This window comes from Eubalaena glacialis, chromosome 4 (genome assembly GCF_028564815.1).
Source record: "Eubalaena glacialis isolate mEubGla1 chromosome 4, mEubGla1.1.hap2.+ XY, whole genome shotgun sequence".
Taxonomy (NCBI): Eukaryota; Metazoa; Chordata; class Mammalia; order Artiodactyla; family Balaenidae; genus Eubalaena; species Eubalaena glacialis.
In genome coordinates this window covers 127,179,850-127,203,230 of record NC_083719.1, presented here as the reverse complement: position 1 = coordinate 127,203,230, position 23,381 = coordinate 127,179,850, and the positions used below count along the sequence as shown (strand labels likewise).

Sequence of the window (23,381 nt, the reverse complement as noted above, 5' to 3'; positions counted from 1 at the left end):
CCCTCCTCCAGGAATGCCTGCCCACAAGGCAGAGCTCAAAGCCCTCACGAGAGCCCTGCACCTTGGAGCAAAGAAAAAGGTAACTATTTATACCAATTCTATGCTTTCTCTGTTATACATGCACATGGGGCCATATGGAAAGAGAGAGGTGTACTCTTTCAGGAAGGAAAGAAATTAAACATGCAGAGGAGATACTGGCCTTATGAGATTCTGTTATAATGCCAGAAGAAGTAGCCAAAGTATATTGCCCAGGCCACTGAAAGACTGATAGTTACATAGCTAAAGAAAGTAATTTGGGGCTTTCCTGGTGGCACAATGGTTAAGAATCCGCCTGCCAAGGCAGGAGAGACAGGTTTGAGCCCTGGTCTGGGAAGATCCCACATGCTGTGCAGCAACTAAGCCCGTGCACCACGGCTTGTATCTACGCTCTACAGCCCGCCAGCCACAACTACTGAAGCCCACGCACCTAGAGCCCGTGCTCCACAATAAGAGAAGCCACCGCAATGAGAAGCCCGCGCACCACAACAAAGAGTAACCCCCACTCGCCGCAGCTAGAGAAAGTCCGCGCGCACCAATGAAGACCCAACGCAGCCAAAAATAAATAAATAAATTTATTTTTTAAAAAAAAGTAATTTGGCTGATCAGGCCACAAAACAGGTGGCCCGAACCAAAAGCCCAGATCCCAAGGCCCTAGCACTCATTCTGAGTGTGGACCTATCCCTTTTAAGCCTCGGTATTTGGAAATGGATCTAGAGAGTGCAGACTAATGGGGATTTCATGCCGACCCTTGAGACTTAGATGCTGATCAGTACCAAACAACCAAAGAAGGCTGGATTGATAGTGAACAGAGACTAGTGCTTATACCTGAGCATTTAATGGAAAGGAACCCATTATGGGAGGGACTCAGCCTATCACTGGTTACAAAAGCCTATTGATCCACAAATGCAAAGGACTATCTAAAAGGTAATATAAAATTGCCTGATCTGTGCCAGAAACAATCCATAAGCTGGGCCACACCCAACAATAAATGGGGTGCAAACCCAAGGGACAAAACCAGGAGATGACTGGTAAATACTGTTATGCCAAGAGCCATGGGACATAATATATACTTGCTGGTGTTTGTGGACACCTTCACAGGATGGGTCAAAGCTTTCCAGGCTGGACAGAGAAGGCTTCCAAGAAAACAGTGGCCTTACTAAAAGCATTTTCCCCTCATTTTGGTTGTCTCTTTCAATTCAAAGTGACAACAGAGGAGCTTTCATAGCCAGGGTAACTCAAGAGTGTCTGGGCCCCTCAGAACACGATGGAAGTTACATGCTTCATGGAGACCTCAGTCTGTGGGAAAGACTGAAAAGATGAATCGTACCTAGAAAAAGACAATCGCCAAAATGTCAAGAAACCAACTTAACTTGGGAAAAGGTCTCACGAGTTGCCCTGCTTAGGCTAAGAGTAGCCCTAGAAGCCCGGTCCAGCTGAGCCCTATGAAATGTTATATGGGAGACCCTTCCTTAAGACTAAGTGTTATTAGTCTTGAAAATGATCATATTGTAAAATAATTAGATACTATAAAATGTGTACAGTCTCTACGTGTTACTGTATCTGCTATACATAAAACACTTCTAGGTGATGAATGTTCCCCACAGACATTGCCCTGCTCTGCATAAGCCGGGGGATTGGGTCCTCCTCAAGACTTGGAAAAATCAACACCCTGAGGACAACTGCAACCTAAGTGCAATGGAGCCTGCGAAGTCCTTCTGGTTACACATTCTTATCTTGTATTTTTAAAAAGGCCTCCCACACTCGCATGATGATTGCCCAAGACTTAAGAGTTCAAGGTGGGACTTGCAAATATTTCAATTTCATTCCTCTTATAAAAATCTACGCTCCTAATCAGCAGAAAACAGCTAGAGCAGCCCTCCCCCTATTTCCCTCAAGGCTGAGGAATGTACCAGAAAAAAGAGGGGGAATTGAAACAGCACCAAGTTAAACTGGTTTGGGTCCTTAAATAGGTTGTTGATCAAACCTATTTAAGGAGCTATTTTACAGGCACAGATGGGAACCCACACCTACAGGGTAACCCTGAAACCAATAATAATTAGTCTGTGGAACTCAAAGAATAGAAAGGTTGCCACCAGAGTCCTTTACACAGTGCTAAGTCCTTCAGTAAGGAAAATCTGGCTTCCAGCAGCACATGTAGCTTGTATGGACTGATTCAAGACTAGCCAATCACCTTCCAAGCTTGAAATTTCCCCAACGCCTTAAATTTTCCCCAATCCTGGATAGGAGAGACGGGTTTGAGAGCCTTGCCTCCTGTCTCCTTACCAGCTGACCATGCAATAAAACTCTTTGTCTCTCAGAAGCCAGTGCCATAGTATTGGCTTCTATTCATGTTTGGCACTGAGCCCTTGCTCGGTTAGGAGTGGAATTGCTGGGTCATATGGTAATTCTGTGTAACTTTTTGAAGAACTATCAAATTGATTACCACAGCAGCTGCTCCACTTTAAACTCTCACGAGTTGTACAAGGGTTCCAGTTTTTCCACATCCTTTCCAACACTTGTTATTTTCTGACTTTTTTTTTTTAAATTATGGCCAACCTTGTAGGTGTGAGGTAGTTCACACTGTAGTTTTGATTTGCATTTGCCTAATGACTAATGATATTGAGCATCTTTTCATGTTCTTGTTGGTCGTTTGTATATCTTCTCTAGAGAAATATCTATTCAACTTTTTTGCTCACTTTTAAATTGAGTTGTTGCCTTTGTTGAATTATAGGAGATAACTCTAGAATATATGGGTATATTCTAGATACTTAACACTTGCCTATATGGTTTGCAAATATTTTTTGCCATGTTGTCTTTTTATTCTCTTTTTGGTATTCTCTGCACCAAAATGTTTAATTTTGATGAAGTACAATTTATTTTTTTCTTTGGTTGCTTGTGCTTTTGGTGACAAAGCTATGAAACCATTTTCAAGTCCAGGTCATGAATATCTACCCCCATGCTTTCTTCTAAGAGTTTTATACTTTTAGCCTTTGTATTTAGGTCATTGATTCATTTTGAGTTAATTTTTGTATATGGTATGAAGTAAGGGTCCGACTTCATTCTTTTGTATGTGGATATCCAGTTCTCTTAACACCATTTGCTGAAAAGACTGTTTTCTTCCTGTTGAAAGGTCTTGGCACCCTTGTTGAAAATCAATTGACCGTTGATGTGAAGGTTTATTTCTGAACTCTCAAGTTTATTCTAAGAATAAATCTCTGTATCTATTCTTAGTCCAATAACACACTGTTTTCATTTCTTTAGCTTTGTAGTAAGTTGTGAAATTCAGAAGTGGGACTCCAACTTTGTTTTTTTCCAAGATTGATTTGGCTATTTGGCATCTTTTGAAATTCCATGTGAATTTGAGAATCAGCTTTTCCATTTCTGCCATGAAGTCCACTGGGATTTTGAAAGGGACAGTATTGAATCTATTGATTACTTTGGGGAGTATTGTCATCTTAACAACATTAAATCTTCCAATCTATGAATAAAAATCTTTCCATTTATTTAGTCTTCTTAATTTCTTTCAGCAGTGTGTTGTGGTTTTCAGTATTTATGTCTTGCATCTCTTTGGTTACACTGGGTCCCAAGTATTTTACTCATTTTGATGCTATTTATTTCAAATAAAATTAGTTTTTAAATTTCTTTTTTGGGTTGTTCACTGCTGGCATATAGAAATACACGTGAGTTCTGTGTGTTGATCTTGTCTCCTGTAACTTTGCTGAATACCTTTTTTTAGCTCTAATAGATTTTTGAGGGGTTTTGTAGATTCTTTAGGATTTTTCTGAATATAGGATTCTGTCATCTGTGAATAGAGATAGTTTTACTCGTTTTTAATTTGCATGCCTTTTATTTCTTTTTCTTCATGATTGCTCTGATTAGAATCTCCAGTACAATGTTGAATAGAAGTGGTGAGAGCCGCTGTCCTTGCCTTGTTCCTGATCTAAGGTCGGGGGGGGGGGGGGGGGGGGAGGGGCGGGGCCGGCAGGGAGCTTTCAGTCTTTTATCATTAAGTTAGCTGTGAATTTTTTATATATGCCCTTAATCATGTTGAGGATGTTTGTTTTAATTCCTATTCTTTTGGGTGTTTTATCATGAAAGCATGTTAGATTTTGTCAAAGGCTTTTTCTGCATCAATTGAGTTAATCACGTGAGATTCTGTTCTTGTTCTGTTGATGTGGTGTGTTAGATTGATTTTCATGTGTTGAACATCTTTGCATTTCTGGGATAAATACCACTTGGTCATGGTGTATGATCATGTTAATATGCTGTAAGGTTTGGTTTGCTAGTATTTTGTTGAATATGTTTGCATCTATGTTCTTAAGGGATATTGGTCTGTATTTTTCCTGTGATGTCCTTGTCTGTTGTTGGTATCAAGGTAATGCTGGCCTCATAGAATGAATTAAGAGGTGTTCCCTCATCTTCTATTTTTTGAATGAGTTTGAGCAGGATTGGGATTAATTCCTTAAATGTTTGGTAGAACTCACCAGTGAAACTATCTGGTCCTGGGCTTTTCTTTCTTGGGAGGTTTCTGATGATTGATTCCATCTCTTTGCAAGTTGGAGGTCCAGTCAGAGTTTCAATTTCTTCCTGACTCAGTTTTTGGTATTCATGATTACTAAAGGTTCAAAACACTTTGCTAAAACACAAATGTATTTATAAAATTTATATATCTAAGTAGATGGAAATAATGTCCAGAAATAACAGGGCAAACATCTTCCTCTGATCTCAGGGACGGAGACAGGTTTTGCTGTGGTGGCCTAGGCCACCCCTCGGGGTCACTGTGACCTCCACCCCCCTGGGTAGCCACATCCCTTCTCCACCTGAACACCCACCACCAGGGAGGTGTCCTGCCAGCCCGGATCAGGGAGTTTGTGAGAATTGCATGGAAGCTGAGCACCCTATCCTGAGACCAGACACAGACTTCACCTGCATCTTAGAGATTCTCAGCTTTCCTCAAGGCCGTGCATGTGCTTTCGAGGGCAGTGGTCTCAGCCATAAGTAAGCAACAGAATCCCCTAGAGAGCCTGTTTCCTGTGCAGGTTCCCACCCCAGGCCTGGGATGGCCCTGGAATCTGCATTTCAACAGGTACCCCTGTGATTCTGAGGTTGGGGTTCCTGGACTGTACTTGGAGGTACCCACCTCTGCAGGCTCCCATGAAGAACCCTGGGCCTATAGGATAAAGCCTAAGCTCCCAGCCACCAAAATATTTAATTTTGATGAAGTTCAATTTATCTTTTTTTTTCTTTGGTTGCTTGTGGTTTTGGTGACAAAGCTATGAAACCATTTTCAAGCCCAGGTTATGAATATTTACCCCCATGCTTTCTTCTAAGAGTTTTATACTTTTAGCCTTTGTATTTAGGTCTTTGATCCATTTTGAGTTAATTTTTGTATATGGTATGAAGTAAGGGTCCAACTTCATTCTTTTATATGTGGATAGCAGTTCTCTTAACACCATTTGTTGAAAAGAATGTTTTTCCCCATTGAATGGTCTTGGCATTCTTGTTGAAAAACAATTGACCATAGATGTGAAGGTTTATTTCTGAACACTCAAGTTTATTCTATTGATCTCTGTATCTATTCTTAGTCCAATACCACACTGCTTTCATTTCTTTAGCTTTGTAGTAAGTTGTGAAATTCAGAAGTGGGACTCCAGCTTCTTTTTTTTTTTTTTTTCCCAAGATTGATTTGGCTGTTTTGTATCTCTTAAAATTCCATATGAATTTGAGAATCAGCTTTTCCATTTCTGTAATAAAGGCCATTGGGATTTTGATAGGGACTGAATCTGTAGCTCACTTTGGGGAGTATTGTCATCTTAACAACATTAAATCTTCCAATTTATGAATACAAATGTCTTTCCATTTATTTAGTCTTCTTAATTTCTTTCAGCAGTGTGTTGTGGTTTTCAGTGTTTATGTCTTGCATCTCTTTGATTAAATTGGTTCTCAAGTATTTTATTCATTTTGATGCTATTGCAAATAAAATTATTTTTTAAATTTCCTTTTTGGGTTGTTCACTGCTGGCATATAGAAATACACGTGAGTTTTGTGTGTTGATCTTGTATCCTGTAACTTTCCTGAATACATTTCTTAGCTCTAATAGATTTTGGGGTGTTTGTAGATCTTTAGGATTTTTCTGTATATAGGATTATGTCATCTGTGAATACAGATAGTTTTACTTCTTCCTTTTAATTTGGATGCCTTTTATTTCATGATTGCTCTGACTAGAACCTCCAGTACAGTGTTGAATAGAAGTGGTGAGAGCCGGTGTCCTTGCCTTGTTCCTGATCTAAGGTCAGGGAGGGGGGCGAGACGGGCAGGGAGCTTTCAGTCTTTTGTCATTGAGTTAGCTGTGAATTTTTTATATATGCCCTTAATCATGTTGAGGATGTTTGTTTTAATTCCCACTCTTTTGGGTGTTTTATCATGAAAGCATGCTAGGTTTTGTCAAAGGCTTTTTTCTGCATCAGTTGATGTGGTATATTAGATTGATTTTCATGTGTTGAACCATCTTTGCGTTTCTGGGATAAATCCCACTTGGTTATGGTGTCTGATCATGTTAATATGATTTGGTTAATAATCTATGCATGATCTAACATAATATGATCATGTTAATAATCTATGCTGTAAGATTTGGTTTGCTAGTATTTTGCTGAGTACGTTTGCATCTATGTTCTGAAGGGATACTGGTCTCTAGTTTTCTTGTGATGTCCTTGTCTGTTGTTGGTATCAAGGTAATGCTGGCCTCATAGAATGAATTAAGAGGTGTTCCCTCATCTTCTATTTTTTGAATGAGTTTGAGCAGGATTGGGATTAATTCCTTAAATGTTTGGTAGAACTCACCAGTGAAACTATCTGGTCCTGGGCTTTTCTTTCTTGGGAGGTTTCTGATGATTGATTCCATCTCTTTGCAAGTTAGAGGTCCAGTCAGAGTTTCAATTTCTTCCTGACTCAGTTTTGTTTGGTATTCATGATTACTAAAGGTTCAAAACACTTTGCTAAAACACAAATGTATTTACAATATTTATATATCTAAAGAATGATCATCTTCCTGGATCAGTGTTATATGGGGTTTTTTTGTTTGTTTGTTTTGTTTTTTTAGTTTCAAGAAGTAACTTTATAACCATGTGAATCGAAATAAGAAGGAAAATACTAAGAGAATCAACTAAAGGGGATAAACACAATTGCCTCCAGGAAAGGAGGGGGCAGAGAATCTAATCTTCTTAAGAAATACAGCAGCACAATTAGGCTCTTTGTAAAAATAAACTTAATTAATCCACAAAAAGAAAGTTCTTCAGCCAGGCTGCCTGGATTCAAATTCCACCTCTACCATTTGGTATCTATGTGACCTTGGGCAAGTTTACAGTGTTTGATCTCCGTGAACCTCAGTCTCCCATCTGCGAAATGGGAATGATAACAGTACCTACCCTATAAAATTTTTGTGGAAACCAAAGGAGACAGTGGAATGTAAAGGGCTTGACTAGTGAGTGTCCTGTAAATGGAAGCTTCTTGATGCTATTTATTATCAGGCTTGTCCAGACGAACCTAACTTCTCTTTCAGCTTAGCAAGAGCCACCTGGTCACTCTGGAGACCCCCCATTTGTGCAATTGACTGTCTGTCTGACACTGGGCATGTTTCTTCTCCCAGGGCCCCTCGGAGGTGGCTTCAGAAGGGCCTCAAACTTAGCCAGTCCTGCCCCAGATTCTAACCCCTCCCCCTGGGGGTCATGGCTTTGTTTTTTGGTTGTTTGTTTTTTTTCTTTTAAACGAAGATTTCCAAACTCTGTGGTTGCCTTGCCTAGCTAAAAGGGGAAGAGGGGGATCAGCCCAAGAAGAAGGAGGAAGAGGAAAACAAGACACACAGCCAGTGCAGTGGAGAGGAACGCATGTCCAGTCGTCCTGGTCCCTGCGGAGCTAGTGTCCAGGAATCTAGCTCCCTGCCCAACCCCAAGCCCTGCATCGGCCTGCTGCCTTCCCCCTGAGGCCATGGGCCCGGGGACTCTGCTGATCCTGTTGGTGGCCACAGCTTGGCACGGTAAGAGCACACCTGGAGCCTTGGGGGGATGGTGGGTGGTGAAGGGGATGTGACAGAGAGGGCTCCTGCGGAAGGACCCTGTAAACCTCTGCCCCTCACTGGGTGTCCCCACTTCGTGCTTCCACCTCCCCAGCCCTGGGCTTGCAGGTATGTGGGTGTCTGCTTTGGAGAGGCAGTGGGGGGAAAAGAGGGTATGAACGGGGTGGAACCAGCCTGGCCAAGGCTGTGGATCCGTCCCAGCTCAGATGTTGACTGTCCGTGTGTCCTGAACACGTCCCTGATGCTCTCAGGGCTCTTCAGTGTCCACTAAATAGTCAATAGCAGGTTGTTGGGGGCGGTGATGGACTAGACTAAATGCTTTTCAAACCTCACGGTGCATCCAAATTCCCCGGGGATCCTGTTATGGTGCAGATTCTGACTCAGTAGGTCTCAGATGTGACTTGAGATTCTGCATCACTAACAAGTTCCTAGGAGATGCCAATGCCCCTGGTCCAGACCTACACTGAGTAGGGAGGCCCCAGAGAACCCCTGATGGCTCTGCTGGTTCTGCCAGCCTGTGAATCACTAGGCAGACTAGGCAGGATCTGACTGGGAGAGGCCTGAGAAGCAATGGTCCTTCCTTGAGCGGCTTGGGCCAGGGGTCAGAAGGAGACATAAGAGGCTAGCCTCCCTGGCCCAGGGCTCAGAAGAGGTAAATTTGGGAGGAGAGAGTACAGGGCAAGAGGCTTTTCCGGGGGGAGGACAGAGAGGGTCTCCTGGGCTAGAGCTCTCCCAAACACAGGCTGCTGGGGCTCAGGATGGAGAGCTGTGGGGCAGACCCTGACCTAACTCCATCCCTCTGGCAGCAGCAGTGATGCAGGATCTCCATCTAGGAGGGTGCCTCACTGGAGGTGAGGGGCTGGGTGCTTGGCTTGTATCTACAGCTGGCCCAACAAACACATTAAATTTTATTGCTCATTTGGAGGGAGCTCAGGGAAGGATGGGGACTGTGGGTGGGGTGGGAAGGCAGCCTCAGCTCTGGCCTCCCCACCGTCCTGGGGCTGCAGGACCCTGGGGAGTAGGTGCGTCTGGTCCCTGATGAGGAGATGGCCCACTGAAGGTGTTTTTCTGGCCCAGTCAGTCCCACTGGGCTTGCATGTCTGTTCTCTTTTGTTGAGATGTAATTTACACATAGTAGAAAGCACAGATTCTTAAGTGTACATTCGATGAGATGTGACAAGTGTACACACTTGAGTCCCCACCAACTCAGTTAAGATAGAGACTATTCCCCTCACCCTAAAAAGCTCCGTGGGTTTTATTTCACTGCTTTGTCCTGTCCTCCTGCCCAGAACCTGCCTGTGGGGGACTGTTGGGTGGTGGAGGGGCTGTCCAGCATCTAGCCTCAAAGGAAAGAAGAGATGGGGACAGCAGGGTGGAAACCTAAGCTTTCAGCCCAGTAGACCAGTGGTGAGTGGCGGGGGGAGAGGGGTGCTGTGAGAAAGTTGGGGGACAGGATCAGAGCACGCTAGCGACCGGGAGAGGCTCGCCAAGACCCTGGGCTGAGGAGGGAGCTCTGCCCCAGACCTTGGTGTGTGCTGTGTGTGTGTGTTTTGGGGGAGAGGAGCGGAAGTTGGGGCACACCCTGGGAGCTGATGATGGAGAGGGGTCTCCCAGGCAAGTGGGAGGGGGTGGGGAGGTTTGGGGAGATGAGACGGTGGGGTGAAGGGGCAGAAGGGGTCCAGCCCCAGCCCAGGGAGGACGGCCCTCAGCAGGCTTTTTCTTCCTGTCAGCCAAGCCAGCAATGGGGAGCTGGGGCGGAAGTTGAGGGTGTCAGCCCTGTCCTGCGTGAATATTTGAGATGACAGGATGAAACAAGAGAGATGCCTCTCTGACTACATTTCCAGGAGGCCGAGGCCAGAGCTAGAGGACAGAGCAGGGGAGGGGAAGGGAGAAGGCACCTGTGAGACCGGGCGGGGGCAGAAGCAGAACACAGGATCACAGAATCTGAGACCAGGGGATGTTACAGGCATAGGCTGTGACCTTTAAAAGTTAAAAACTTCAGCTATCAGAGTGTCAGGACCAGAGGGAAGGTTAGAAGTGTAGCAGTTGAAGCCAATAACCCAGGGCAGGAGAGTTGACTGAGCCAGAGGCTGCATATCACCTCACTGAATCCTCCTAAGACCTCTCAGAGGTGGGAATTGGGATTCTTCTCATTGGATGGAAGAGTAGCCTGAGGGTCAGAGGTTAAGCAACCTACCCAGTTAGCAGGGGAAAACCAAGTTTTAGACCCAGGTTGGTGGGACCCCACAATCCAAGCTCTTTCCTACGATACAATCCTGCCTGGGGCCCTGCACGGCTGCAGCAGTAATAGGCCAGCACCCGCTCTGTTGGGACTTGCCAACAGCCTGCCAGAAATGATGCTTGTCCCCATCCCTGGTGGTCAGCAGCACAGGAGTGCTGGCTACAACCCCCAGGTGTTGGCTTTGGCAGTATTCACTCAATCCTTTATGCTGATCAGAAGCTCAGGCAGAGAGGCTGTGCACCTCTGATGGGTACAAAATGAAAACATAAGCCATCCTGATATCATTTGACAGAGAGGATCTTTCCAATTCTGGGGTCTATGGTGAGGGCGGTGAGACAGGGCAGTGGGATGGAAAGACCTATTTAAGAAGCTTTTGTGCAGGACGACGGAGAGTCCCTGAATTTACTTGGTGCCCTCAGGGCTAGCGTGTCCATGGCCCCATCACTGGGACAGAAGGTTTAGACTCGCTAGGGGTACCTAGTGGGTCAATGGCAGAGCCAGGTCCCACAGCCTGAGACATGCCAGTGCCCAGCAGGTGGTACCCCCTGTCCTGGGGGCGAGGGGGTCTCTCCCCTAGAGGGGACAGTGGCCAAGAAGCAGAAGTGAGAGCATCTCTGGGAGAAAGGCTGCAGGCTGAGCGGAAACCGGGGCTGGGCCGGGTGCCAGCAATGTGTTTCCGCCTGCACAGGCTGGAGGGCGCCTGGCAGCCCCTCCAAGGCCTTGAATCAGCTCTCACTTCCCTCTGCTGCCCCTATTTTAGGCCCTGGAAAAATGCTGACACTGCAGAGGCAATGGGCCTTCTTCCCAGAGGGCCTGAGATGAGTTTCAAGTTCTCTTTTCTCCTTCAAGAAAATTTTCCTTAAAAGAGATTGTCTCCCTAGTAAACGCAGCAGTGCTGGGATGTCAGGGTGGGCTGCTGGGGGTGGACTAGATAATAAACATAAGGGCTAACCTTTACTGAGTATTTATATTTGGTGACAGGTGATGTTCTAAAGGCTTTCCATGCATTTAAATCTCCTGATATCTATCCCAATAAATGAGTACAATTGTGGTCCCCATTTTATAAGTGAGGAAACTGAGACACAGAGCCTCTGAACCATCTCACTGTGCTATAGACCAGACGTCCAATGATGGGAGTGGGCACAACAGAAGACTTCTGAACCTTTCTAACTCTGCTGGGCTAAGATCCTACACCCCTTTTCTTCTTCCCCATGTAAATTAACTCAGAGGACTTTGCCATGAACATTCTGTTCGTTTCCTCCTTTGCTTGTTTGAAGCTCCTTCTTTGAGCTAGGTGCTGGGTTTAGCAGCAGGGATGCAGCCCACTTTGTACGTGGGGCTGAAGGAGTCCACTCCCGGGGAGAATGATGCAGTCATTGCCAGTAAGACTGAGGCCAGAAGCTGGGGGAGCCCCCATGGGACAGCGGCTGGGTTGGAGGCCGAGAAATCTCCCACTACCCTTCTCTCAGAGACATCAGTCCATCACAGCAGGTTTGGGCTGGGGGCCTGAGCAAGTGACCAGAGTGGGGCAGGAACTTGTTCAAGGTGATCCTGCAAGTCACAGCTGAACCCCAGAACCAGCATCACCCCTGCCAGGGCAGCACCCATCTCAGAGGCAGGGTATGGCCAAGGGGGTGTCACCTCAGGCCTCAATTCTGTTTGCCACCCCCCCATCACCAGGTCAGGGGGTCCCGGTGATAGAGCCCAGCGGCCCTGAGCTGGTGGTGGAGCCAGGCACAACCGTGACCTTGAGATGCGTGAGCAACGGCAGCGTGGAGTGGGATGGCCCCATTTCCACCTACTGGACTCTGGACGCTGACGCCCCCAGCGGCATCCTCACCACGAACAATGCCACCTTCCTAAACACGGGAACCTACCGCTGCACTGAGCGTGAAGACCCCCTGGGGGGCAGTGCCACCATCCACCTCTATGTCAAAGGTGAGGACTGTGAGCCCACTCCCAAGAGGACTAGCCAAGCAGGTCCCACCATGGATGGGCAGGAGGGCTGGGCCCTAATATTAACAATCACAATAAGCCAACTCCACATTTACTGAGTACCTGCCACGAACAAGGACCTGTGGCAGTGCTTCTAATTTAATGTTGTCCTCACAACAACCCTGTGAGGTGGTTCTGTGATTCTGCCCATTTTCCAAAGGCTCAGAGGGGTTGAGTCATTTGCCCAAGGTCACACAGCATCAAATAGTGGCGCTGGACCTGGCTTCAGAGCCCCAAGCATCAGCTGAGCTTCCCTGGTATAGTGTGACCTCAGGCAAATGATCAGCATCGCTGAGCTTCCCTGTCACCAATGTCCAGGGACCTCTTGGCCTGGTGGAAGGAAGGCAGTTGTAACCCCGTATCCCCATGTTCCCCAGACCCTGTTCGGCCCTGGAGGGTCCTGGTCGACGAAGTGACAGTGATGGAGGGTCAGGACGCGCTGCTGCCCTGCCTGCTCACGGACCCAGCGCTGGGGGCAGGCGTCTCGCTGGTGCGGGTGCGTGGCCGACCTGTCTTGCGCCAAACCAACTACTCCTTCTTGCCCTCGCACGGCTTCATCATCCACAAGGCCAAGTTCATTGAGAGCCAGGACTACGAGTGCAGTGCTCGGGTGGACGGCAGGATGGTGAAGTCCCTCAGCATCCGGCTTAAAGTTCAGAAAGGTGTGTGGGCAGGGAGGGACAGAGCTGGCGCCTGGCCTGAGGGGAAGTAACGGGGGAGGGGATCGGGGGGGCTTTGTTTCACCTCTTCCTTCTAATCGCGACAGAGTGATCTATGGGGCATCTCCTGGGACAAGACAGTAAGGTGTCGGGCACAGAAAGGCAGAGCACACGTAAGCCAATAACTCAACGGGCAAGGTGGTCTCAGATCGTGAGACAGGCTATGAAAATCATTGAACAGGGAGATGGAATAGCGTGTGTGGGAGTGGGGGGGTGGCTCACGGAGAGAGTGACATTTTTTTGAGCTGAAATGTGAATTATGAGAAGGTGGAAACAGCAGAGGAAACAGCAGGTACCTAGTCATGAGCTGGGAACAGGCTCCGAATGTTCCAGGAACGGAAGGAGGGCCCGAAGCTCTCCCACACCCTCAGACGTGGATTTCCCACTCAGTGCCGGTCTGGTGCTGGGTGCTGGGCACAGGAAGGGGGGTAGTGAGCCAGGCGATGGGGCATCGTGGTGGCAGGTGCATGGGACACTTCTCTCTGGGGGGCGAAAATGCTGGTGAAGCCTCACTCCTGTTCCCCCTCGTCTCTGCTGGGCTGGTGGACAGGATTCTGGTTTCTGGAAGGACTGGTATGGGTCAGCAGGACCCCAGGCTCAGAACCTGGGCTTGAGACAGGAATCAGGTGCTGTAATGAGGCCAGGGTCAGAGCGGCATGGCTGACCCAAGGCCCTGTGCTCTGAGGCCACGAAACTGTCCAGGAAGTCAAAGGACCCACCTTGTAGGCAGAGGGAGCCATGAAGGCCCTTTCCCTGCATTTCACCTTGCAGAGAGAGCCCTGGGCTCTAGTTCGGCCATGACCCTCTCAGTGACCACGGGTGAGTCCCTTAGTGTCTGGACCTTGAGGAACTGAATTAGATTATCTTTCAACAACAGTAACAGCTAAATATTCATTCAATTCCTACTATGTTTTAGGTACTGGGCTAGCTGTGAGGGATAGCGCCTTCATGGATCTGACATTTACTGGGGAGACAGATGAGAGAGAAAGTCAGTAAATACCAATTGTGATGATTAAGAAATCAAGCTGAAGAAATATGGGGGGGGGGGGCGGGATGAGGCTAATTCAGTGAAACTGTGACAGGAGGCCTCTCCGAGGAATGTCTCAGCTAAAGATCTGAAGGATGAGAAGAGGCAACCAGTCAAAGCGTGGGAGAAGGCATTCCTGGAAGGAAGGGCAAGTGCAGAGTCGCTGGGTGGGAAAGGCTGTGTGGTGGCAGCTGGGGGAGTGGAGGGTGGCAGGCGTCCACGGGTCGGGAGCAGGGCCTGGGGAGGCGGGAGGGACTTCGGCTTTTATTCTGAGAGTGATGAGAAGCCACTGAATGTTGTCACGAAAGAGAGGCATGATCCAATTTTCATTGCCAAGAGCTCACTTTGGCTGCTGTGAGGAAGGAGGGAGGCCTCCCAGGTGCCTGAAGGGGTCCAGAGCAGAGAATGAGGGTGAGACTGGGGAGAGGCACTGGTGATGGAGCAAAGGGGACTTTTCAAGGTCTGTTTAGGAGACAGGACTTGTCGTGGGGAAAACTGAGGCGTCAGGGCTGCCTCCCAGGATTTGGGATGGGAGCCTGGCCCATGGCAGGAAGCAGAGGGACAGCTCTGGCCTGGATGTTCATGGGTCCCCTGCCCTGACCTCAGTCATCCCAGGACCCCCGACCTTGACACTGAAGCCTACAGAGCTGGTGCGGATTCAAGGAGAGGCTGCCCAGATCGTATGCTCAGCCAGTGACGTTGATGTCAACTTTGATGTCTTCCTCCAACACGGAGACACCAAGGTCAGTCCCTGGGGAGTCTGTCCATCCTTCTGACATGCCAGGCCCTGCAGGATGCAGCCCCCAGCCCCACCTCAAGCTGGCTCTCTGGGCTGAGGGCATGGCCCAGGCCCAGAGAGGGGAGTGGACTCACCCAAGATCTCACTGCCTGTCAGTAGCTGATCCAGAAGCAGGACTCGGGCTCGTGCCGCTAAATCTTGTGGGGGTTGGTGGGAGGAGGCAGCACTCCACCCCCTTGACCTATGACCTTTGCCCCAGCCTGTAGACAAGAGCCACATGTCAGCTCGCTTCTGACTTAGCAAGGGGTTCCTAGGCCACCTCTGAAGCCCAGGACTGTAAGGGTCCTTTCAGAAAAACTCTGGAGAGGGGAAGGAAGAGGGGCTTTTCTCAGGAGGAAATGGCATTCGGCTGCTTCTAAGAACATCCTTCCTCCTTGTGCCTACCGTGTGCCAGGCTAGCCCTGTGCCATTTGCCTGCTCAGTCTCACTTACTCTACAACCCTAAGAGCATGGGGCCAGTGTCAGTCCCATTTTGCAGATGAAGAAACTGAGGCTCAGAGTTCAGTCCCTGCCCAAGGAGAGGCAGATAGTAACCCTTAAAGGCTGAGAATTAGCAACCAGATCTTTCTAATTCCTAAACAACCTCAGTATACCATTTCCATTCCTTCTGGCTGCAGCTCACAATCTCTCAACAATCCGACTTCCATGACAACCGTTATCAAAAAGTCCTGACCCTCGACCTCGATCACGTAGGCTTCCAAGATGCTGGCAACTACACCTGCATGGCCACCAATGCCCGGGGCATCCATTCCACCTCCATGGTCTTCTGGGTGGTAGGTAAGCATCAGGGTGGTGGGGAAGGGTCAGCAGGGATCCTGGGGTGAGGGGGTGCATAAGGGGATTGAGAGAGAGGGAGTTGATGGCAGGGAAGGAGGAGACATTGTTAGAACAGCTCGCTGGAATCCCCTTTTTCTGGGCCTGGCTAAGGAGCCATGTCACTGACAGCCCTCCCAGGTCCCCCCACCCCCACCCCAGAATCCCTCCCTCCCACCTTGGAGGTCCCACAGTGCATGGCTGCATCTCATTCCAGCATCATTAGTTCTGTTTGGGGATTGGTGTCCAGTAGCTCCCTCCTGGGCTTCACTGTTCACTCATTCATTCCTTTCTTCATGCCTGGGAAACTCGTGTCACAGGGACACGTGAACAGACAATGATCACCCAGTGCGGTCATGGGGGAAGCGTGGGGTGTCCTGGGAACACCAAGGGAGACCCCCAACCAAGGCTTGGACAAAGTGGCCTCTAAGCTGGGACCAGAAGAATGGAGGTGGGTTAGCCAGGCAGAGGGGTGGGAAAGGAAGGGGAACAGCACTGCTGGCAGAGGGAACAGCGTATGCAAGGCTCAAAGGCAAAGAGAGCAAGAGCGTCTGAGACATCCAAAGAAGCTGACAACAGCAGGGACATGAAGGGGGGAGGCAGAGGTGGTCACAGGAAAGCAGGGCTGAAGGTAGTATCTGATGGCAAATTGGGTGGGGAGTTTGCATCGTATCCGGTGGAGGTCGTTAAACATTTTAAGAGGAGAGTGATGAGATCAGATTGCACAGAGGGTCCACTGTGTGGTGGTCAGGAACCCGCACTCCTGGGGCACATTCCAACCTGGCTCCACCAATGACTTAGGCAGTTTGCTTAATCTCTGTTTCCCCATCTGCAAAATGGGGATACTAACAGTAACTGTCTCATAGGATTGCTGTGAGAATTAAATGAATATATGAATATATATATATTTGAAGTAGCTAGAATAGGACCTGGCACACAGTAAATGCTAAGTGTGCATGAGGAGATGTTATGTGAGAAGGCTCAGCCCTGTGCCGTGTGGATTAGATGGGAGACTAGAGGCTGGAGACCCATGAGGGCAGTTAATGCAGTGGTCCAGGCTAGAGATTGCGAAGGGTGCTGGACCACGGTGGCGGCCCAGGAGAGTCTGTCATCCAAAACGATTTTGGAGGGATAATGGACCAGACCTGGTGGCTGCTGGGATGAAGGGGTGAAGGATAAAGGAGCCAAGATGACTCCCGGGTCTGTGGCTAGAGTGATTGGGTGAGAGGCAGCAACAGCCACTGGGCTGAGAATCCAGAGCCGAGGGGAGTTTCTTCAAGGTGGGGACAGGCTCTGAGTCATTTCAGTCTGGCCACACCTCGTGTGTTAAAAGTTATGGGAGCCCGAGGGGCGGCGGGGAGGGGGAGCATGGGAATCGCTACCCTCACAGCACAAGCAATGCACTAGGCTTACAGAAGCACCTAAGCTCTGCTGTGGGCCCATCCTGTGCCGGGAGCTTTGTGGGCTGAGGCAGGAAAGGAGAACATTGAACTGTCTCCCAGTTTTGGATTCTAATCCTATCTATTTTCTAGTGCAGACATACAGTAGTCACTCAATAGATGTTTGTCTTCCTTCACACATCTGGCCGGATACTTCTCAATGCTGAGGATACAGCTACAAATGAAAGAGATAGAAAAACCCCTGCCCACTTGGAGTTCGTACTCTTGTTGGGAGACGACAGCAATAAACAAAATAAATTATAAAAAAACAAATCAGTTTGATAGGGTTTTCAGTTTAAAATAGGGTGATCATCAAGGAAGATCTTACTGGGAAGCTGACATTTGAGCAAAGACTTGAAGTGGGTGAAGGACCAAGCCATGTAGAAATCTTGGAGAAGAGAGCTTCAGGCAGAGGGCAAGCAATGTTCTTAAGGCAGGTCCATGCTCACCACATGCAAGGAACAAGTCAGCCAGTGTGGCTGGGCTGGAGCTCGAGAGGAAGAGCAGTACAAGATGAGGTCAGAGGTGAAGGGGAAGGTCCCCGTAGGCCAAGGTGAGGACTTGGGCTTTTCCTCTTGAGAGAGATGGGGTGCCACTGGAGGGTCTGAACAAAGGAGTGACATCATCTGACTTGGAGGTAACAAGATGTAACGTGGCTTTCTGGTGCTCTGTTGAGGACTGTCTATAGGGAGACGAGGGTAGAAGCAGGGAGACAGTTAGGGGGCTACTGCTAGTCTGAGCTAGAGGTAATGGTGGCTTGATAAGGGTGGTAATGGTGGAGGTGGTGGGAAGTGGTTGGAGTTTGGATGGATGGATGGATGGATGGATGGCTAAGGGGAGAAGAGAGAAGAAAACAGCCTTGCCCTAAAAGCTCACAAACTCAGAGAAGACAGCTACCTAAAGGAGGAACCAGATACATGAAGTAGTGTAGATGTGGTGCCTAATGAATGTGTCATCTCAAAGGGCAGCAGAGGGTATCATGCTAAGTGAAATAAGTCAGAGAAAGACCAATATTGTATGATATCACTTATATGTGGAATCTAAAAGAATACCACAAACTAATGAATGTAACAAAAAAGAAGCAGACTCACAGATAAAGAGAACAAACTAGTGGTTACCAGTGGGGAGAGAGAAGATGGGAGAGGCAATATAGGGGTAGAGGATTAAGAGGGGCAAACTACTATGTATAAAATAAGCTACAAGGATATGTTGTACAACACAAGGAATATGGCTAATAATTTATAATAACTATAAATGGAGCAAAACTTTTAAAAATTGTGAAGCACTCTGTTGTAGACCTGAAACTTATCAAATATTGTACATCAACTTTACCTCAATTAAAAAAAAAAAGCAACAGGAATCCAGAGGAAGGAGAGCTCCCTTTAGCCTGGAGTGATGGGTGGAGTCTCCCTAATGGGTACAAGTCTTGGAGAATGAGAAGGATCTAAACAGAAGAGAGGAAGAATATGGGGTTCCTGGTGCAGGAAATGACTTGAGCACAACATCCAAGGTTGGAATGACTGTGGTGTGTTCAGGGGACATGAGAACATCGAGATGGGTGGAGAATTGTGTGTGTGTGTGTGCATGTGTGTGTGTGTGTGTGTGTGTGTGAAGTGGGGACGTGGCTAGATGGGCATAGGGATACCTGAGTGAGAAGAGCCTTGAATGCCCAGGTGAATAGTGGAGGTGATGGGGAATCACAGGGAGCTTTTTGAGCAGGAACAACACAGGGTAGAAGAGTGAATTTTAGATTTCATAGAATTGAGTAAGAAGAGGAGCCCTGAGAGATCATCTAGTCTTTTTGCAAAGCCTTGGGATTTTAAGAGGGCATTAGAGTAGCTTCCATGGGAGGCAAAGAGAGGCTGAATGGATGGGGGTTTTTGCACCTCTCCTTTGCCTACAATTCAATCAGAGCAGTTTGATTTTAATTCATGCAACATTTACTTAGAAGAAACCAGCCAAGACTCTTTCAGTTATAGGTACTAGAAATCAACTCAAACTGGCCTAATCAAAAGAGGACTTATAGCTAAAAACCCCATGGATATGAGCTTCTGGTTTTGTTAGATTTAGGTATTCAGGTGTGGACAAGAATCTGTTGCTTCCCAATTCTTGGCTCTTTATTTTACTTGCGGGGCAGCACCAAGTTTGGAAACCCCAGTGGAATGAGAGCTTCTCTTTCCCTCGAGTTCCAACAAAAATCATGGAAATTAGAGTCATGGACTCACATGCCTAGCCCAAAAACCAATCACTGGTCCCAAGGGGACAGATTACCCTGATTGGCTGGCCTGGGTCACGTGCCCACTTTAGAGCTGGATATGGAAGCTGCATTGACTATACTACTACTGGAAAAAGGGGAAATGGGTGAGAGCGTGTGGAAAAAAAAAAAAAACAGACTTTTTTTTTAACTGCTAGAAAAATTTCCATAAAGTTATAACAACATAGATATATTCAATCTCTTCATTATATAAAGATGTAGAGGTGCCAAGGAGGATAGGAATTTGCCCAAGTTGTCCCAGGAACTCAGTGAAGAAGAGAAGAGTTTGGAGCCCTGGGGGGGTGGTGGGAAAAGAGATGAGAGAGGGCAAGTCTGGGTTATGGGTGGGGTCTGTGTGCCTGGCACATGGTAGGTGCTCAGGGAGGGTCCAGCTGAAAGACTGGCTCAATGGGTGGATTACTAAATGAACACACAGACTGGGGTATCTTCCCACTAATGCCAGATCTCTGTGCATTCTGCTTTCCAGACAGTGCCTACTTGAACTTGACCTCTGAGCAGAACCTCCTCCAGGAGGTGACCGTGGGTGAGAAGATCGAACTCAAAGTCAAGGTGGAGGCCTACCCAAGCCTGCAAAGTTTTAACTGGACCTATCAGGGACCCTTCCTTGGCCAGCAGCCCAAGCTCAATTTTGTAACCAACAAGGGCACATACAGGTATCACCTATTAGCTCGCATCTGCATAGCCCACAGCCAGATGGAGCACTTCGGCTTGGAGTCAGGACACTTGGGTCCTATCTCAACCTTGCTGCGTGACCTGGAGCGAGTCCTTTCCCGTTTCTAGGTCTCATTTTTCTTGACTGTGTAGAACCTCGATATCAGTCATCAGTGGCTGAGATGTAGATCAAATTAGTGTATCCCTCTGCCCTATATCCTTAGAAAATCCAATGTCCTCTTCAAGAATTCTACCATTTCTTGGGGGCGTGCATTCTGATGGTCACCCAAGGTCTCTCGATCGTATGCCTCCGCTTTTGTGACTCATCCAAATGCAGAAGACAACCCCCCCTGATTTCCACTCATAGTCACGCTCCTAATAGCGATCGCACGAGGTATCTGCCACATACACAGGTTTGGGGAATAGAGGGAATTAACATCTCTCAGTCACAGATACATCAGAAGTTCTTTAAGAGCCTGTGGTCATCCACCCCTGAGAATTTCTCACCAGCTGTGCTCTTCTCCACAGGCTCAGAGCTCTTCTTATAGAGTGCCGTGTGACTCTGCATCCTCCCATCTCTCCACTCCCAGAATCCTGCTTATCCCACATGCACAACATTTTAGAAATCTCTATTTCTTGTCTCCTGTGGACTCTGTCCTCAGGGTCTTACTTCCTCATCCAAAGTGACCTAACCAGGTAGTTTTCTAAACAAGAGAGTTTCTTCCCCAAGGAGGAACACTGATACCAAGTGTGAAAATAATCATTTCTTTACCCTGTTCTATTTGAATGAGGGAGTACAGCTCCATCAAGGACAGCAAATATGTGGTGTGCGTGTGATAACTTCCCCTCCCACACTCGTGACAGAGACCCCTAATTCATTTTTGAACCCATCCTGCCAGATGCAGCCTCAGAGTCCTTCTCAACACAGTCTCCAGGCTATATTTCCATCGTAACTGGCTCATGAGAGGAGACCTGGTTGCCATCCCTGGGCTAGATAATCCCTAGACATCTTCCAACTCCCAAATTCTCTGGAGTTCTCTTTCTAGCTCCAGAAGCCCAAACCTCTTTGATTCCTGGATTCTTGTGTTGTCGATCATCAGAATCAACAAGGATGTTCCCTTGTCCTTATCTTCCTCTTCCCAGTTCCCTTCTTGTCCTTTCCAGCCAGGATTTCTAGCTTCCCCTCGTCTAAAGCAGAAGTTCTGAATCTGGAGTCTGCAGACCCCGGAAGGAGGCTGGTCCATGGATAGGTTTCAGGGGTCTGTAAGCAACAGGGGACACCGTGGAAAGGAACCAGGGAGATGCCCTCAAACATAGTAATCTGGGGCCATTCAGCACAGGGCAGATAAGCGTGGGCACCAAACAGCCCATGTGATAGGTGTGTGCATAATGGTGATTTTGACCCATGCAAAAAGTTAAATTCTTTCAGTTTAAGAAGGAGATGTTAGTTATCTCAAGAACTGACACACATAGAGGGGTTCTGTACGCCTAAGTCCTGGCTGAGTGAGATTGCTCTTTGAATACCATGGGGTTTAGTCTAGTAATGGCTGCAGATATTTTCCAGTAAAGAGGCAAGTGCCTACAATGAGTCAGGCACTCTATCAGGCACTCTGAATGCATATCCCTTTAGTCCTTAGGTTGAGTCTGTGGATTAATTACTGTAAGTATCACCCTTACAGAAAAGAAAGCAAAGGATCAGAGAGGTTAAGTACTTGTCTAAGGTCACACAGCTAGGAAATGGCAACATTGGGACTTGAGCCCTGGTCTCTGGAACCCATGGCTACATCCTGCCTCTCTCCCCACTCAAAGCCCCTCTTGGCAGGGTTGGCACTTTAGGGATGGAAGCTGACCTGGGTGCTGGCATCTTCAGCAAGGATTGTTTAGCCCAGTGATGGTGGTGAAAGTAGGTACATTCATTGGGGCCTGTGATGTGCCTCCCGGTGTTGGCACTTTACAGACATCACCTCTACTAAACCTCAGAACAAAAGCGCTTTACAGATGAAAGAAGCAATTAAGGGAATCGGGTTGGGAGTTTTTGCATGTCTCAGGGGCACCCAGCCTGGGTACTTGGTTCAGCCAAGGCCTTTGTGCCCCGGACACTTTACCAAAAATAAATCCCTTATGAGGTGGTTGTCTGAGCCCACTGTCCTCACCCCAGATGGCCTGCTCCTCTCATGCAGATACACCTCCACCCTCACCCTGCTTCGCCTGAAGCCCTTCGAGGCCGGCCACTACTCCTTCCAGGCCAGAAATGCCAGAGGCGAGGAGGCCCTGACCTTTGAACTCACCCTTCTATGTGAGTGATGGAGTGGGGCTGGGGACATGGGGTTCCTGAGGCTGCCGGGATGGATGGGCTGGGGGAGAGAAGGCTCAGTGTGGGGTGGCCAAGCCAGGAGACGGGGCCTCTGAGACTGACCCCTCCCTCCTCTGCTCCTTCCTCTACCTCAGACCCCCCAGAGGTAGAGGTCACGTGGACCCTCATCAACGGCTCTAAAACCCTGCTCTGTGAGGCCTCAGGGTACCCCCGGCCCAATGTGACATGGGTGCAGTGCAGGGGTCACACGAACAGGTAAGCGGGCTCTGGTTGCCTTCCTCACCCAGGCACAGGGCCTGGGGCAGGGGCTGGACACCCTGAAACTCCGAGCCACATTCTGTTCTTCCCAGATGTGATAAGACCGAAGTGCTGGTCCTGGACGACCCAAACCCTGAGGTCCTGAGCCAAAAGCCCTTCCACAAGGTGACCATCCAGAGCCTGCTGGCCACTGGGACCTTGGAACACAACAGGACGTACGAGTGCAGGGCCTACAACAGCGTGGGGAACAGCTCCCAGGCCTTCGGGCCTGTCTCTGTAGGTGAGCCTTTGACCCGCCTGCTCCAGGCCAAGATGGGAAGGGGGCCCAGGAAACTGCCCCCCAGCCCCACCCCTGGGAACCAAGGGCCAGAGTTCCAGTGCCAAGCAGATCCCAGCCATACCGAGTTCTAGCTCTCTGCGTGTGACTCCAGGCCCCTCCTGACCAAAGCTCTCCTGAAGTGGCAAGATGGGGGAGTCTAGAACCCGTGGGGCTGGAAGTAGTGGGGAGAAGGGCAGAGGGGACGCAGACGTGAGATCCAGAGAGAAAGCAGCGTGAAGCAGCCACAGCCTTATCTGGCCCCTCTCCTCATATTCCTGCACTTGAACTGACTCATTAGTTCATAAGTGTGTATTTGGGACTCACTTCGTGCAGGGAGCAGTGCCTCCCCGGAGCTTAGCCTGGTGATGTGAGCAGGCGACAAATGAACAGTCCCCTCCCCCCCCCACCCCCCCAATCCCA

General features: G+C 48.4%; 1 protein-coding gene across 2 annotated transcripts in view; it reads left to right on the top strand.

Annotated features, from left to right (window-relative positions):
* Positions 1–23,381, top strand: part of CSF1R (colony stimulating factor 1 receptor) — a 72,063-nt gene that overhangs the window by 33,683 nt on the left and 14,999 nt on the right. For both annotated transcript variants that reach the window (XM_061189841.1, XM_061189840.1), the window contains exons 2-10: positions 7,839–8,071; positions 12,033–12,290; positions 12,725–13,009; positions 14,700–14,836; positions 15,510–15,669; positions 19,886–20,072; positions 22,251–22,366; positions 22,519–22,639; positions 22,735–22,922. In XM_061189841.1, the coding sequence (XP_061045824.1) occupies positions 8,023–8,071; positions 12,033–12,290; positions 12,725–13,009; positions 14,700–14,836; positions 15,510–15,669; positions 19,886–20,072; positions 22,251–22,366; positions 22,519–22,639; positions 22,735–22,922 (1,501 nt within the window). In that variant the 5' untranslated portion in view covers positions 7,839–8,022. The remainder of the gene's footprint in view (positions 1–7,838; positions 8,072–12,032; positions 12,291–12,724; positions 13,010–14,699; positions 14,837–15,509; positions 15,670–19,885; positions 20,073–22,250; positions 22,367–22,518; positions 22,640–22,734; positions 22,923–23,381) is intronic.